At 42.0% G+C, this 15,268-nt stretch overlaps 1 protein-coding gene across 1 annotated transcript; it reads left to right on the top strand.

Moving 5' to 3' along the window:
- Positions 1–624: 624 nt before the first annotated feature.
- On the top strand, positions 625–14,983 carry NIPA1 (NIPA magnesium transporter 1). The gene is made up of 5 exons (XM_083805699.1): positions 625–872; positions 3,215–3,262; positions 7,075–7,165; positions 8,509–8,669; positions 9,721–14,983. Exons 1-5 carry the CDS (start codon positions 701–703, stop codon positions 10,230–10,232), a joined length of 984 nt encoding a protein of 327 aa, XP_083661825.1. The 5' UTR covers positions 625–700; the 3' UTR covers positions 10,233–14,983.
- Positions 14,984–15,268: the final 285 nt, after the last annotated feature.

Genomic DNA, 15,268 nt, shown 5'->3' with positions numbered 1-15,268 from the left:
GACGAAAACATACTTCAGCCTTCCTGTGCCTTCCTGAGGCAGCTGCTTCAAGCAGAGTAGGCAAACAGAGAGAAACATTTTCAGGAGTTTTTCTGAACTCGTATTTCCTGGGAGCACTAAAATGGATGCAAAGTACTGACTGATAGGAGTGACAGAAAAATGAACTTTTATTTGCAGCTAGCTAAGATCTCCTCGGGCGGATATTGCAGATACTGCCAGCTAAGACACCATCTCCTCGGGCAGATGTTGTCGCTGTAACCCTTTTATGGCTTATTTCAGGAAGGGCAGGCACCGCAGGGGAGCATGCCCTCCACGCTGCTCCCGCCGAGGGGGGAAGCCTGCCGCCAGCTCGGCACCGGGAGGCTCCCCACGCCGCTCAGACGGCATTTTGAAGGCCTGCAGCAGCCCAGGCAGCTCACGCTTCCCCTACAACCCGCCGCCCCTCTGCGGGACCCCCTCCACCCCGCAGCCCCCCGCCACCCCTCAGGGACCCCTCAGGGACCCCTCAGCGGCCCGGCCGTGACGCCACAGCTGGGGCCCTGCCATGACGCCATCGTGCCGCCGGCACAGCCCCGCTCCCCCCAGCCCCCCCCCCGGTTTCGGGGCGGGTCCCCGCGGTGCCCGCCCCCCGCAGGGCGGTGCCGGTGCCGGGAGGGCCGGGCCGGCGGAGCCGCGGCGCCAGCAGCTGTCGGCGGGGGCGATGCGGATGGCGGCCGGTGCGGCAGCGGGCGAGGGGGCAGCGCAGAGCCCCGGGCCCGGGCCCGGCCCCGCCGCCGTGTCGCTGGGCCTGAGCGTGGCCGTGGTGTCCAGCCTGGTGAACGGCTCCACCTTCGTCCTGCAGAAGAAGGGCATCGTGCGGGCCCGCGGGAGAGGTAGGGCCGCGCTGCCGACGCCGTCACCACCACCACCACCCCCGGGCATCCCCAGAAAGCAGCGCGGGGGCTGCTGCCCGCTGGGGTCCGTCCGACAGCCCCGGGGCCTCGCCGAGGGAGGGGGGCCCGGCTCTAAAATGGAGCCCCCCGGGGCTCGCGGCTGACGGGAGGCGGTGTGGTGGTGGCGGCGGCTCGGCGCTCCGGGGGTGGGACGGCGGCTGTGCGCGTGTGTTTTCTCGCTGTCACGCCTTATTCGCGAGGAAAGTTGTGGGGGCAGGCTGCCTGGTGTTATTCCTGGGGTCAGGAGGCAGTCGGTGGGCAGGTGGTGTCTGTGTGCGAGCGTGCATAGCCCCCTGGAGCTCTTCCTCATGGACAAACCCTTATTAACAACTATAACGTATTCCGTATTTCCTCCGTGTGTGTGCACATGCATGTGATTTTCCTTGTTGGAGGTGGCTTGTGTCAGGGCAGCGGCGCCTTCCCGCTGCCCGCAGCACGCTCAGGCTGGGTGCAGTGGAGCAGCACAAACTTGCAGCTCTGTTACGACCGGCTGGCAGCATGAGCTAGCAAGTTTGTTCTGCGTTTTCTACAGTGACCTTACAGTTAAGGGTCCCGGACAGGCCGCCGTTTTGCAAGCTGCTGTCCCTTCAAGATGGCTGTAATCAATTTTTATTGTCCACAGAGAGGTTACGTTTGCATCGTAAATGCAAATCTTTTTGTAAGGGAAACAATGGGGAAATGAGAGAGAAAAAAGGAGTGACTTTCCAGCCCGGCCTAGTTAAAGGAGCTTTCCATTTTGGTCTATAGTTGGGTCTCATCGCTTCAGCTGTGCGCTGGGTTAAGTGGGCGATGGGCGTGCATCCGTGTGCTTGGTGCTGGTGTCCGAGTGTTGCACCTGCCAAACACCCGCTTTGAAGATTTTACTGACTTTTATCTGTGTACCTTGCCAAGCATTTCCTAGTGCCATGCTTGGGGTGGCAAATACCCTACGTCCCTCTCCATTCAATGTTCTGAAGCCATGCGGCTCTTCCTTGAACCTAGCGGTCAGAACTAGGAGCCCAAGATGGTCGATGTCAGATGATGTCTTTTTTTCCATTGCCTTCAGTAGGTGTTGTATAATTAACAAGGAGGCACTTCAAGTCTTTTCTCTGTTCTCTCCCAAATCAATAACATTGTATCAATGCAATTAGTAATCCTCGCTTAGTTAGAAACAGCAGCGGGTGGCAAATATTTTGCAAAGTTATCTTACTTGAGTCAATATTTTCTGTAATTTGTGCTCCCAACAGTGTTTTTATTTTATATGCAATAACAAAAGTCCAAAAAATGATTACACCCACTCTAAAGCTGGCCATTTTCATTAGTCATTTTCCATCTCACTTCAATTATATAGTGTGATTTCCAAGCATTTAATATTTTATAAGTCTCCAGAGTTGCAGATTACTGTATCTTTCTTTTATTTGGGATTTCAGAGTGCTAGCTGTAGGTACAATATTGCCTATTGCTCCACCAGGCCTTAAGAAAGCATCTTCCCAAGTAAATGCAGAGCTGGATTGCTAGAAAGAGGAGCAGAATGTGAGAGAATGACGTGATGCCAAGGTCACGTTCAGCGGGGCTAGTCTTTGGTTTAGTAAGTAGTGATTAGCCTTGATGCTCTACAGAAGTAGAGCTGATAAAATGTGGTGTACGGGCTCCCCGGTGCGCTCTGGGTCAAGAGTCTATCATCTGACAATGGAAACAGTCATCCTTGAGCTCGGGAGGCACTAGAGGACAATCCAGAGTTTTTATTCCGCTCTTGGAGATGTGGCATTATGTCAGTAATTCAGAGGCTTCAGTCATAGTGTTTCCCAAACGTTCACATGCAGGAGGATCCGTCCATGCTCCCGTACTGCCAAAACTGCGTGCCAGAACAACTTCTGTGATACAACTTCATTCAGGCTACTTGAGCGAACTAATTTATGTAAATTGTGTCTTGTTTCCATAGGTTTCCCATTCTTCTAGTAGTGGCTCCAATGTGTATGTTAAGTGGCACCTTCAGAGTTTTTTTCTCATTTGCTGACATTTTGGATGCTCTTCAAAGTAATGCAGCATTAGTATCGCATAGGTACTTCAGACTGGATACCAGAGCGTCTAACACGTTGCCTTAAGAAGGTCTGACTTAGACACCTAGGCCAAATCTGGGCACCTTCTGTCCTCCCTTGTTTTCTGCTCGCTCAGCTGCCTTGAGGAAAAGGATTAAGATAAAGGTCCTAAATAGCTGAGAGTATGGAAATCATTCTGTTTTGTTGCCCCAATATTGCAGTTTCATATTTTTCTAATATATCTTCCTATACTTCCTCTCCCAGGTACTTCATACTTGACAGATATAGTATGGTGGTCTGGCACTATTGCAAGTAAGTATCTTAAATGGCTCCTTTTTTTTTTGAAGGGGGAAGTTGTGGTTAGGTGGCAAAATGAGACATCAGAAAATCTGGTTCTGATCTTGAATCTGGCACTCGCTTGTAGTGAAATTCCTTTCCCTTGGGAATATCTCACCCTTACTAAACTGTCTCTCTGATTGTTATGTCTGATGGTGTTAGAAAAGGCAAAGAGCTGGGATAAACCCAAGTTAGACTTCTTTCCAGATTTTCTGAACCATTTGATGCTTGTAGCCCCTGGCACCCACACACTGCTCTGACTCTGGATTCTTGCATGTTTTGTGTCTTTGGATTGTACTGCTGTGCCCAGTTTTTAATAAAAGTCAAAGCTGAATAAGAAATTGTAGTTCTGCACAAAAGGGCTCATTGAGCACATTATGTTTTAGATCAGAAAGCAGTTAGCCAGTCTCAAAAAAAAAAACAAAACAAAAAAAACCCACATTTTTTGATTTCTAGTTTGACAGTTCCAGCTTGGGTGTTGTTTTAAATCTGCAAGATTAATATGAAGCCATATACGGGGCTGATTATGAGATCTGTACAGTTTTCATCAGAGTATTTTTGTAAGCTATCACACTACGTTCAGTCTCCAACTTGAATGCAGCATGTGGAGTAACTAGCTTTTTACTTTTTTAGTTCAGCCCTAGTTTTACCATGGGAGTTTAAAATCAAACCCCGCTTACAGACACTAGTCCAGCCTTTTGTGGATTATATGGAAATGTTTTGATGCAGCAAGGTATTTTTTGTTGTTTTCATGCTGTACACAGGGAATGGACGTTGATAGATCCCTCAAAGGACAAAGCCTGCAGCAAATGTAGAAGCCAACAGAGCTTCAGAGGCAAGTCCTCAGCTAATTTAAGATGAGCTTAAGCAGTTCTTTGTGGGCTTCTGACTTTGCTGTGATCACTGCTGCCTAAGCAGCAAAAAAATTTATGCTTTGGACACTATTGTTTATCCTTTGTGAGGCTTCTGACTTGAATTTCAGAACAGGAGTTAAAACGAGAGTTTTTATTACTGGAGCTTATCTTGGTGAATTAGAAGAAAAGATTTCCTGCTTAAAAGCTGCCTGAAGGCAAAATAGCTGCAGGGAAAGGTTTCCTTCGGCTTCTGTCTATCAGCTAGGTGCAGGTATTTCAAAACACAGCCTCAATTATTTCACAAAGGAACCAAAGTAAGGATTCCTTAAGGACGTTACAGGTTCAGTATTGCAACACTGCCACAAACTGCAATAGCAAGGGCCAGGTAGGCAGCTATGGGATCCAGGGAGAGGCGGTGTTTTGGGGGTTAGCAATATCCCCAGTAATCTGGGTGAAATTATAGTAGCTGATACTGTTTTCTCAAGTATGGAATTTGGGGTCAGGATGACTAACAAAACCAGCATAAACTCTACCAACTTGTTTTCACAATATTTGTTCAGACAATGAACAAGCATTTCTGAGTTGGCATGCTGGCTTGAAATAACACTGCCTAGCTATTTTGTGGCAATAGGATCTACTGGAAGACTTCAAATGAAGGCCTACAGATTCTGCTAAGGGACTTTTTTTTTTTACACTGTAGTCAAACAGTGATTACAGATATTCCAGTTAGCATTAAACTCATTAGCTAAAGAATTAGTTTCAGTGCAGGGTTTGATAGCTGCATGGATCTGGTATTTGTGACTGTTTTTACAGTGGATGCATATGTCTTAGCACGTTATTGCAGAACAGGAGTGCACTTGGGAAGGAAGTCTCCTGTTTGTCTCCCCTCACTGTGCTTTAGTTCACATTGTGGAGCAGTGTTGGAGCTTTTGAACTGAGCTCCTTTACGATGAAACGAGGCTGGAAGGTGCTTTCTAGGGACATGGCTGATGCACATCAGCTGCAAACAGACTTGGTCTGTGGGAGCAGGCTAAACTGAGTCTGCAATAAAACCCCTGAGATGCATGGAGCAGACATCTTTTGCTGTTCAGATCTGCTCTTACTGGTCTCCTTGCTGATGTAGACATGTCTGTGCACCAGGGTTTGTGTTGCAATAACTTCTGGGATATCGGTACTCCTTTTGCAAAGTCAGCTTGGTGTGCCATCAAGAGCTGAAGTCACGTCTTGATTTACAGCCCTGATGTATCTGGAGACGGATTTCTATCCACTGAGGACTGAGTAGGTTGGCAGCAAAGGTCTTCAACAACAGGCAGATGGTAGCCATTACTCAGATTCTTTTTATAATTGGTCTTTGTTAATCCTGGCCTGTTGTTCACAGTGGTGAGAGACTGCTACTATTATTCCACAGTACTACTGAAAACTCTTGGTGAGTTCAGAGGGCTTATAATACATGCAGTGTGACCAAAGCTTCGGAGTCCTAATTTATGTATCGGTGTTGGTGCCATCTATTAGTGTTCTGTCCTCAGAAAGATAAGGCACCTGGCCTACAAAAAAGAAACAAACAAACAAGTTATTGCCAGAATAACTTGAAAATGTACGGAATCAGCAGAAACATGGTGTGCCAGGTGTGCCCTGCCCTCTGTGCAAGGTGTTCCTCAGGGCTGTTGGATGCCTTGAAGGTATCCGCGTGTGCCTGCTGAAGGACAAAACTGAGGCTGGTAGCTGAGTTACTCCATTCCTAGGGGCAAAAAATATTCAGAATACCACCACTGACTCCTGTGCTCTAGCAGTGGTGCTCATTAACTTCTCTGGCTTGTTCCGGCATACAGAGAGAGCCTCGGTGCCTTGAATTAGATTAATTTTGCCGTGCTCTGCAGTTCTGTGAGTTTGTTTGTCTCCTTCGTGTTCCATGTAGGTTACACAGGTCTTCAGCTTCACTGAGCTAATTCAGTAATTAATTAATGTTTGCACAGCGCTTTGCAGGTGTGAAGAGCAGGGTGATAACAATATTTGATAGTCAAGGGCAATGCCAGTCTGAGCAGAAAGAGTTTGGCTTCTTGGTATGTTTTTAAATGCTAATAATGGCTCTTAAAATCAGCTTGAAACGCGAGCTGTGTGTAACTTGGGTTCAGCCTCAGGGTTCTCACCAGTTACCAGACTGTCGCTAGGCAAGCATCATGTTGGCCTGTTATAAACGTGCCAGCACTTGCAAAACCATCAAGCTGTTTTTCTTTTTTTCTGCTGAAAGCTTGAACACATGAAGTGTTTATCACAGCTGTGGTGTGCAGTAGCGTGGTAAATTTAGGAATTGGCTTTCTTGGGGCAGAGGGGAGAGAATAAGATCGTGAGGCTTTTACTGTGACTTGGCACATATCTGTTCTTCTTACAGTGGTCAGGAATTTCTTCTCGTGTTATACAGGGCTTTGAAAAGTTGACACAGTCTACTGTATGTCGAGGAGCTTTTACACATGTGCTTAGTATCTCATTATCAGATGAGTTTCCTGTCCTTATCTTCCACCAAGAAGGGAACACTGCTGTTAGAAACTATAAGCAAGTGCATTTGTGTTAGGTGTATGCATGTTCTAAAGTTGAAATTGTGGCTTAGATATGCTTTTAGCACTCCCTGTTAAGATATCCGAGTGTAATCCATGTGTTTCTAACACATGATTAGATAGTCTTATTTGCAAGTCCTCTTGGTGGAGTATAAATAAGATTTACTGTATCCTCTTGGATCATCTTCTATGGCAAATATAAATCCTGTATTAATGTATAAAAATTCTGGCCATTTTGTGTTAGTGCAAAATTAACGGAGCTGAGCAGATCTGTAACATCTGTTTTCCAGTTAGATCAGTCTTTCTCAAGCAGTATTGGGTAAGTTTTCATTCCTTCTTTTTACAAAGGGATTTAAAGGCTTATTTCTGTTTCTCTTGACAGTGGCTCTGGGTCAAATAGGGAATTTCTTGGCCTACACTGCAGTCCCAACCGTGTTAGTGACTCCCTTGGGAGCACTTGGCGTTCCATTTGGGTAAGAGTTTGCTTTTTTTGTTTTTATTTGAATGCTGTTACTACTGAGCAAAGCATCAAAGAGACTTCATGATCACTGGAGGCCCCCTAAAAAGGTGTCAGGCTTATGAGCTTTAATGATGTGTTACAATGCCACCTATTCCTGTTTTGCCCAGTAAAGTGTGTGTGTTGGGGTGGTGGTGGTGGGAGAAAGTGGTTACTCAATCCAGAAAGTGAAGAGAGGGTTTCTGAGTATCTTCTGTTTAACTGTCACTATGATCCGGAATAGATAAATGACTTTTCCTTCACTTTGATTATTCTGGACTCTTCTGTTTATTCTCTTATTCACAGTCCCCTCCTTATGTAGGTCTTTCTCATTGTTTCACGTTCTCTGCCCTGCTGTCCACAACCCATGTGTTTATTGATGCTGATTTTAATTTAAGTGGGTTTGGCCCAGCTTCCTGAAGTTCCCTTCATATGGCTGCCCACAGCTTCTTCAGCGTGATGCTTGTTTGAGGGAAGAGAGGGCAAGAAAAGGCATCAAGTGCTCCTGAATGGAGTTTAATTTACAGCTAAATATTCTGTGAATAGCTAAGCACTATCTGTGAAGCTGCGACAGTGGAAAAAGTACAGTTATTTAAAAACAATGCTGTGCATTGCCTGAGATTTTTTTTTTTCCTGTTACCCACTGTTGTTTGCTGAATTATCTATCTGCTTTGGTCATCTACTTTATAAATTGCTTTGTGTAGGCTTCATGTCTGTCTTTAGTTTTATACTCTGTGAGGCACAGTGGTGCTCTACTCACCACCTATTACTTTAGCCTAGGCCACATAATTTTGTATATTTTGTTCAGCTACATGTCTGAGCCTTGGGATCTTTGTAACCAGAGCTGATTTTTATCTCATGATTGCATAACATATAAAAAATGTGAGTTACTGGTATCTCAACAAACCATTAACAGGTAGATGTCTGTCTCAGGGCTGCCGGATACCTGCTTGTTCCTTCCTTCATTTTTTTTTTTTCATTTGTTGTTTGTTTGTTTGTTTTTGGAGTAGTAGGGGGCTATGGTTTTTTTGGGGGGGGGGGGTTCTGTTTGCTTGTTTGGAGGGCATTTTGTTTCTTTTTATTTGGGGGGGGGGGGGGGGGGCTGTTTTTCCTGAGATGAAACATGAAAGATTGAGTAAGGCTGAGACTTGGTGAATCTTCCCTAAAATAAGTCAGAAGTGCATTTTGAGGGCTATTTGAAAATTTGCTAACATCTGGTAATAATTTCTTTAAGAAGGAAATTATAGTGGAAAGTAGGTGTTAGAGCATTAGTAACGGGAAGTATTCACGCTTTTAATATTCTTCCTTTTTTTGTGAAAGGTCCATTTTAGCTTCTTACTTGCTGAAAGAAAAACTGAACATTCTTGGCAAGCTGGGATGTTTGCTGAGCTGCGCTGGATCTGTTGTGCTCATCATTCATTCCCCAAAGTCTGAGAGCGTAACAACTCAGGCTGAGCTTGAAGAGAAGCTAACAAATCCAGGTACTTTGTTCTTTTCTTAACTCAGAATGATTTTGTGAGACTGAGAGCACACATGAGGAGGGGACATGCCACTTCCATGAGATAGGAAAATTGACTTCTGAAGAAAATATGTCATAATTGAGGCAAACCAATATGGTTTTTGTGTAGGAAAACTATGACTTGCTGAACTTAGAATTTCTCAGATTTATTGATAAATGTGTGCCAAAAGGAAAACACAAATGCTTTTGAAAACGTTCTCCTTCACAACAAGATTAGAGCAATGGCCTTTTGAACTTGTAATATTCTAAAATCTTGAAAAAGTGTATCTTGCATCTTAGAGATGAAAGGCATAATTCTAGGATCTCAATTTACGTTGTTTTGCAAAAAAAAAACCAAAAAAATACTCATTTGCTTTAAGTGAGAGAAACTGAAACCTAACAACATCAGCTATCCAAAATTAAGGATGAGAGGGGAAAAAAAGCAAAGCAAAAAAAAAAATTGCAAACAAAGAGAACAAAACAAATACCCTGGTCTAAATTTACAGCTTGTCTGACTGAAATGAATTGGAAATATATTTCTTTAAAACTTTAAAGCACACAATATTTTTGTATACAAAAACTGTAATATAAATGATATGGCCTCCCGGTTCTTCCAGCTGCCCCTTCTCATCCCACTCAGCTAAATGGGATCTAACTTTATGCCTAAGCTCCTTGCTGGGTCCACCAGGTTATGAATAAGGTGTTGTCATAGCTGTCTGTTGTACAGGACTTTAACGAGTATAACCCTGATGGAAGAGAGCATTAAAAAAAAAAAAGCCATCTTCAGTTCAAATGTGCAGCCATGTATTTTACTACTTGATGATTCGCTTTACACAAAGCATGTGAGAACATCACCAGTTTCAGGTGCCCACACCATCACTAAAAGCACAGAGATGTAGGTCTATATACAACAGTAAATCTCAGTTGTGGTGTATGCCTTAGGTTCGTTGGTAAGACGTGACTTGCCTGCTAAAATGTCAAGAATGCCAAGAGTTCTTACCGTGCTGTTATCTTGTTTTCTTTTTGTTTTCCAGTTTTCGTGGGTTATCTCTGCATAGTACTGCTAATGCTTCTCCTGCTTATCTTCTGGATAGCTCCAGCTCATGGACCTACTAATATCATGGTTTACATCAGCATTTGCTCTCTCTTGGGCAGTTTCACTGTTCCCAGCACAAAAGGCATTGGGCTGGCTGCTCAAGATATCTTTCACAATAACCCGTCAAGTCAAAGGGCTCTGTACCTCTGTCTGGTACTTCTGGCAGTATTAGGATGTAGCATTATCATTCAGTTCAGATACATCAATAAGGCACTGGAATGTTTTGACTCCTCTGTGTTTGGAGCCATCTACTACGTTGTGTTTACCACTCTAGTCCTGCTGGCTTCAGCTATCCTTTTCAGGGAATGGAGTAATGTAGGAGTGGTAGATTTCTTGGGAATGGCATGTGGATTCACCACAGTGTCTATTGGAATTGTTCTTATACAAGTCTTCAAGGAGTTCAACTTCAATATCGGAGATTTAAATAAACCTAACATGAAGACAGATTAAAATATTTTTTGAGGGGAAACTGGATGGCTCAGGGAATGATACGGAGCCTTTCATTTCTAGGTCACTGATTCAAATATGGTTCAGGTTGGTAGTTGCCCTCTGACGATTTGGTGGCCTACATGAAATGAATTGGAGGCCTCCATCCAGTTTCAAAGGAGCAGTTGTCCATGTACCCCAGTCAACACAATAAATGACCTTAATTGGAACCGTTGATTGAGTCAGCATAGGGACCGATGTATTTCCTTAAAGTAAAGGGTGATAAGTCAGAAAAGATTTGTGGGTATCCTGACAGACCTGTGTGTGAATGCTTGTGTTATGGTGGCTGATGTGGGTAGAGAACATCAGTTCCTAATGCACTCAATCTGATACCTTTCATGGGTGATGTATACCTTAAAAATAAGGGGGGAGGGGGAGGTGAGTAGAGCAATTTGTTAATACTGCAATGTGTTCACCGTCAAGGCTGTGAATTCTGAGACAAACATTGGCTGAACTGTGGACTGCAGATTTGACCTTTTTAGTGACTGTCTTAGCAGCATGGTCTGCCATGTGGTGAAGACACTGGGGAGTTTTAAATTGAATTCTTTACACAGAGCAGTGGACCCTTAAAATCCTTCACTATTTCCTTATCAGCTGATGGTAGTGTCCAGGTATGCATTTTTCTTTGTAACATGTGCATTAAGACATACCACATTCACCTGAGAGTTTTTAATTGGGAACAGACAGAAAGACTGTGAAGGATGTGGAAACGATCACAGACTCATTGCCTATATGGTGGCTTATTTGTAAGCAGCTCAGAACTATTTCAGTGCCTTTGTAATCCAAAAATACTGCATAAATGTGAATGTATTTGTTTCAGATGGCCTACATTGGTTTAATAATTCAGTTTCACTGTCTATAATACTGTATTCAAATTCTAAGCATGTAAAGCATTCAGAAGGAGCCATGTATTTTTGGCAGAATACAGAAACCTGAATTGAAACTCTTAGATGCCTTGACAGCTTCTTAAAAAAAAACGTAGTCATAATGGGAAGAGGTAGCCTACAAGAGGGCCATTCAAAGATGACCAACATACCTTGATTCTAGTGAAGTGACTAGACAGGAAACCATTTTGTGAAGTAGTTAATAAGCAGCAAAAACAAAATAAATGTTTAGAAGACAAAAGAGAATGAGATTTCTCAGAGCTCAGATGGCCTCATCCTCTTACAACGTGGGAAAAGCGGTTGAAGACTGAAAAAGCATAGGCATTCAGAGAGCTGAGTTTCAGAAAAACAACAGGAACATAGAATCAGATCTGCTGACTTACAGACCTGTGTGAATAGTTCAGCAATAATATTTTGACAGGTAGTATAAAATAGGTTAAGCTGTGATTGGAATGATTCTGGACTGTTTAGTTTAAACCTTTTAAAGAATATTGGTATTTCCAAAAAATAGCTAACTTTCATGTTGTGTTTATATTTGTTAGTTAAAATACCACGAGTCAAAAAATTGTAAGGCAAGCTTGAAAAGTAATGAATGTTACCATTTTAAGTACAAAAATGGAAATTGTACAGTGGAAGTCAACACCTCTATGTCAGGATGTCTCTTGAACAAACAAACAAAACACACAAAGTGATTATGAGACCATTTGAGAAAGCTCATGACACCTTATCAAGAAATCATGAATCTAGCTTTGTGGCTGGCTGAGGGTAATGCAGATGTTGATTAGTGGGGAGTAATAGTGTCTACTCTCATGAAGTGTTTTTTTGACCTGAATTAATGCTACTTTAAAACTCAGCCTCTATTTTAATTTCAGAGAAATGTTAAAAGCCCTTCTGATGGCAGCAATGAACATGAAGACTTACTCTCAAAGACTTACTATTCTGAAGGGAATATTCTGAGGGAATAAGAGCCCCAGGATGTCATTTGGAAGCTAGTTTTACAACCCCAAATTGTGTGGGAGTGATTCTGAATTGACTCTGAGTCTGAACTAGCAGAAACATATGTTACTATAGACTGGCACAGAAGCCAGGTGTCTTGGTGGAATAAAATAGCACTAGCAGAGAAGGGGCCATCTCTGGATTTGCAGATACTACGTATGATTTCTAGAAAGTTTCAGGACTGTAAATGAGGGGAATTGGGCTATGAAAGATGGTTAATACTAAACCCTATCCTTTAGGGGTTGGAAGATGGTATATTGGTTATCAGCAGACAAGTATGTTTTGTCATACTAGTTCCATTTTTTATTGAAACCTGAATTGTACATAAGTTATGAGACCTGTAGTGACCTACATTTTTAAAACCATGTTAGCTGTTTTCTGAAGCAGTCAAGTTGTCTTTTCAAAATCCACATTCAGAGTTCATGAGTTACATGTTGGTTTTGTACTAGCATTTGGTCTCTGAACAGTTCCATGAAAATCTTTCTTTAGGTTAAAGTGAAAACATTTGTGTTCTCAGACCTCTGGCCATATTTGTGTGTTTTGTTTTAAAATTTACTCCTATTTATTTAGAAAGTGCCTATCCTAGTATGTTAGGTGCATATGCAAATCATTAGTAAATATTATATCCAAAAAAAACTTGACTGCCCTGTCTAAACCTTGCCATTTTCTGCACCACACAAACAAGTTTACTTGATGAACACTCTCTATGCAGAGTAAGAATTAAGTAGCAGCCATGTTCTGTGGTCCTGTGGCCATTCTTATAGCTGATAAATGTCTGCATAGGTGTCTTCTCCCCAGCTGCTCCTCATCTGTGATGAGCTTTCTAGAAACGTCCAGTTAATCTTGTTTAAAACAGATGTCAAAAGCCAGCACATAAGGTGAAAGAGATTCTTGTGGCCTTGCACATCTTTATATCTCCAGCCTTTCATATCATGAATGCTAAATAATGGAAGCCTTTATGTTTTGCTACTTTGTTCATAAGTGTTCTTCTGAGTTCTGCTGTACCTGATCTGGTTCAATTCTAACTGAAGAGTGCACTAACATTTTATTTTGTCACTGTTGGTATGGTACTTCTTTCTTCCATCCTACGCCCTCCTCATTCTAGGTGTCCTACCTCTTTTAGTCTTTTCCCATTGCTTTTCTGACTTAAGAGGAGGCACTGCTGAAGCTGAATTTTGGCTGTTTCCTCTTTTCCACCCCTTTACAAGTAACTTTGAATAAGACATCTGAGTTCCATCATCTCAGGGAGCAAATGTGCATAGTTGTCTCCTGAGCTTTGGTGTCCCTCATGGGTCTGCCCACCTTCTCTTTGCATTAGGTGTGCTGATAGCTACAAGCCAGATGATTTGTGTTGTGATTCCAATGTAGAAGTGATGGAGGTTACACATAACGTAAAGTGGACTGATGACAGGGGTGGGGTGCATTTTGAATTAAATTCAAATCCACATGAAAGACGTTTCACTCTGTATGTCTGGCTTCTATCGTACTTACCAAACATACTTACTTACATGAAGACAGCTCTTTGATCATTATCCCTTCAGTGTATGGAGGATTTACATGTGTCACTCCTGATCTTTATTAGGTGTCAAATACAAAAATCCCTCAAGTGTTCAGTAGGAGAATAGAAACCTTTTTGATACAACCAAAAAAAAAATTTGCTACCTTAAATACTTATGTAAAAAAAAAAATATATATTTAAACAAAGTTATCTGCTGTATTGACTTTCCGGGACACTGTATGTGTAAATAGAGCCTATTTATTGGTGAACTGAAACTAACGTGAATGAGGACCTGTCATATCACACAGTTTGACAAGTGAGGCTTCCTACTAATAATCTTGGTTTATATTTAACATAGGTATTTTTCTGAAGTAACTGGCACTGGAAAATGAAAACACTGGATTTCGTTTGTTGAAATACTAGAATCTGTGAGGTTTAGCTTTGCTTTTTATTTAAAAAAAAAATAGAGGGTTTGTATTTGAAGAAGGATCTCGGGTTATTAAGTATGGGGTGCTTAAAATGGGGCTTTGCACGTTATACCCATCTTACCTTAAATATAAAACATTAAGGACTCTACAGATCTTCCTCAGTTGTCTTGTGATGATGTAACAGCTGAAGTTTTACTGTTAAATCAAATATTATCAATAATTTATCTATTACCTGATATCTTTTCTTTACAGAGATTAGTCTTTGTAATAATTCTTTGGTGCTGCTGAATATGGGCTTAAGTGATGCGGGATTTTAGTCTACTGTGTTAGGCAGCAATGATGTCAAAAGTTATTACTAGTGCCCAAGTGTTTCAGACATCAATGTTGAAATGATTACAAAGTTACAGATTAAGAAATCTTTTTTAAAAGCTGCAAATAAGTTTTCTGTGTTTATTTTTGTTGCTTTTTTTCCCAGATGGTTGCTCTAGAGAGTAGAAAATGTTACACAAAAGGGGTATTTTTTAAGTTAATTCTTTTTTTTAACTGTGGATTTTTTTTTAACCACTTCTCTTTTCTTGGAATGTAAAAAACAGTTCTGATGGGACATGGGGAAAAAAGTGGATGGCAGCAAATACACAGTGTCAGGTTGGGTTGCTTCAATGCTACTGCAATATAGTCACTACAGATTACATAAAAATGATTTATTTTATTAGCTTCTGAACAGTGTATATATATCTCTTTGTTAATGGCTTACAAGTCAAGCTTTCTTTGCTTTTTAAAAAATAGTTATAGGCATGTTGTATTTGCCTTGTGTAAATTATAAAAGGCTATTTATTATTAAGTTTTCTGAAAACTAATCTATTTATTAACCTGTAATGTTTTAAAATAAATGATTTATTTCTAGCTCAACACTTGTTTTGTGACTCCTCCTCTTTATTACACAGGGGAAAAAAATATTTTCCCACACATCTATCTGCTGTACAGCCTAATCCCAACTCATAAACCCAAACTATTTTCCTTACCTTTTTCTAAAATAGCGGTGTTGCTTTTACTGGTAGTAGAAGCTTCTTACCTGTGTACAGGTCAATCACCATATGAAGGGCTCAGTCACCATATGGTGGCATCTGCCAAAAAAAAACCCACAGTCTTAAGGCCTTAATTACATTGAAATTTGCTTACGGGTGAACTAAACAC

Source organism: Anser anser (assembly GCF_964211835.1).
Source record: "Anser anser genome assembly, chromosome: 1".
NCBI classification, from domain to species: Eukaryota; Metazoa; Chordata; class Aves; order Anseriformes; family Anatidae; genus Anser; species Anser anser.
The sequence above is the reverse complement of the archived record's forward strand: the minus strand, read 5'-3'. Positions and strand labels throughout refer to the sequence as shown.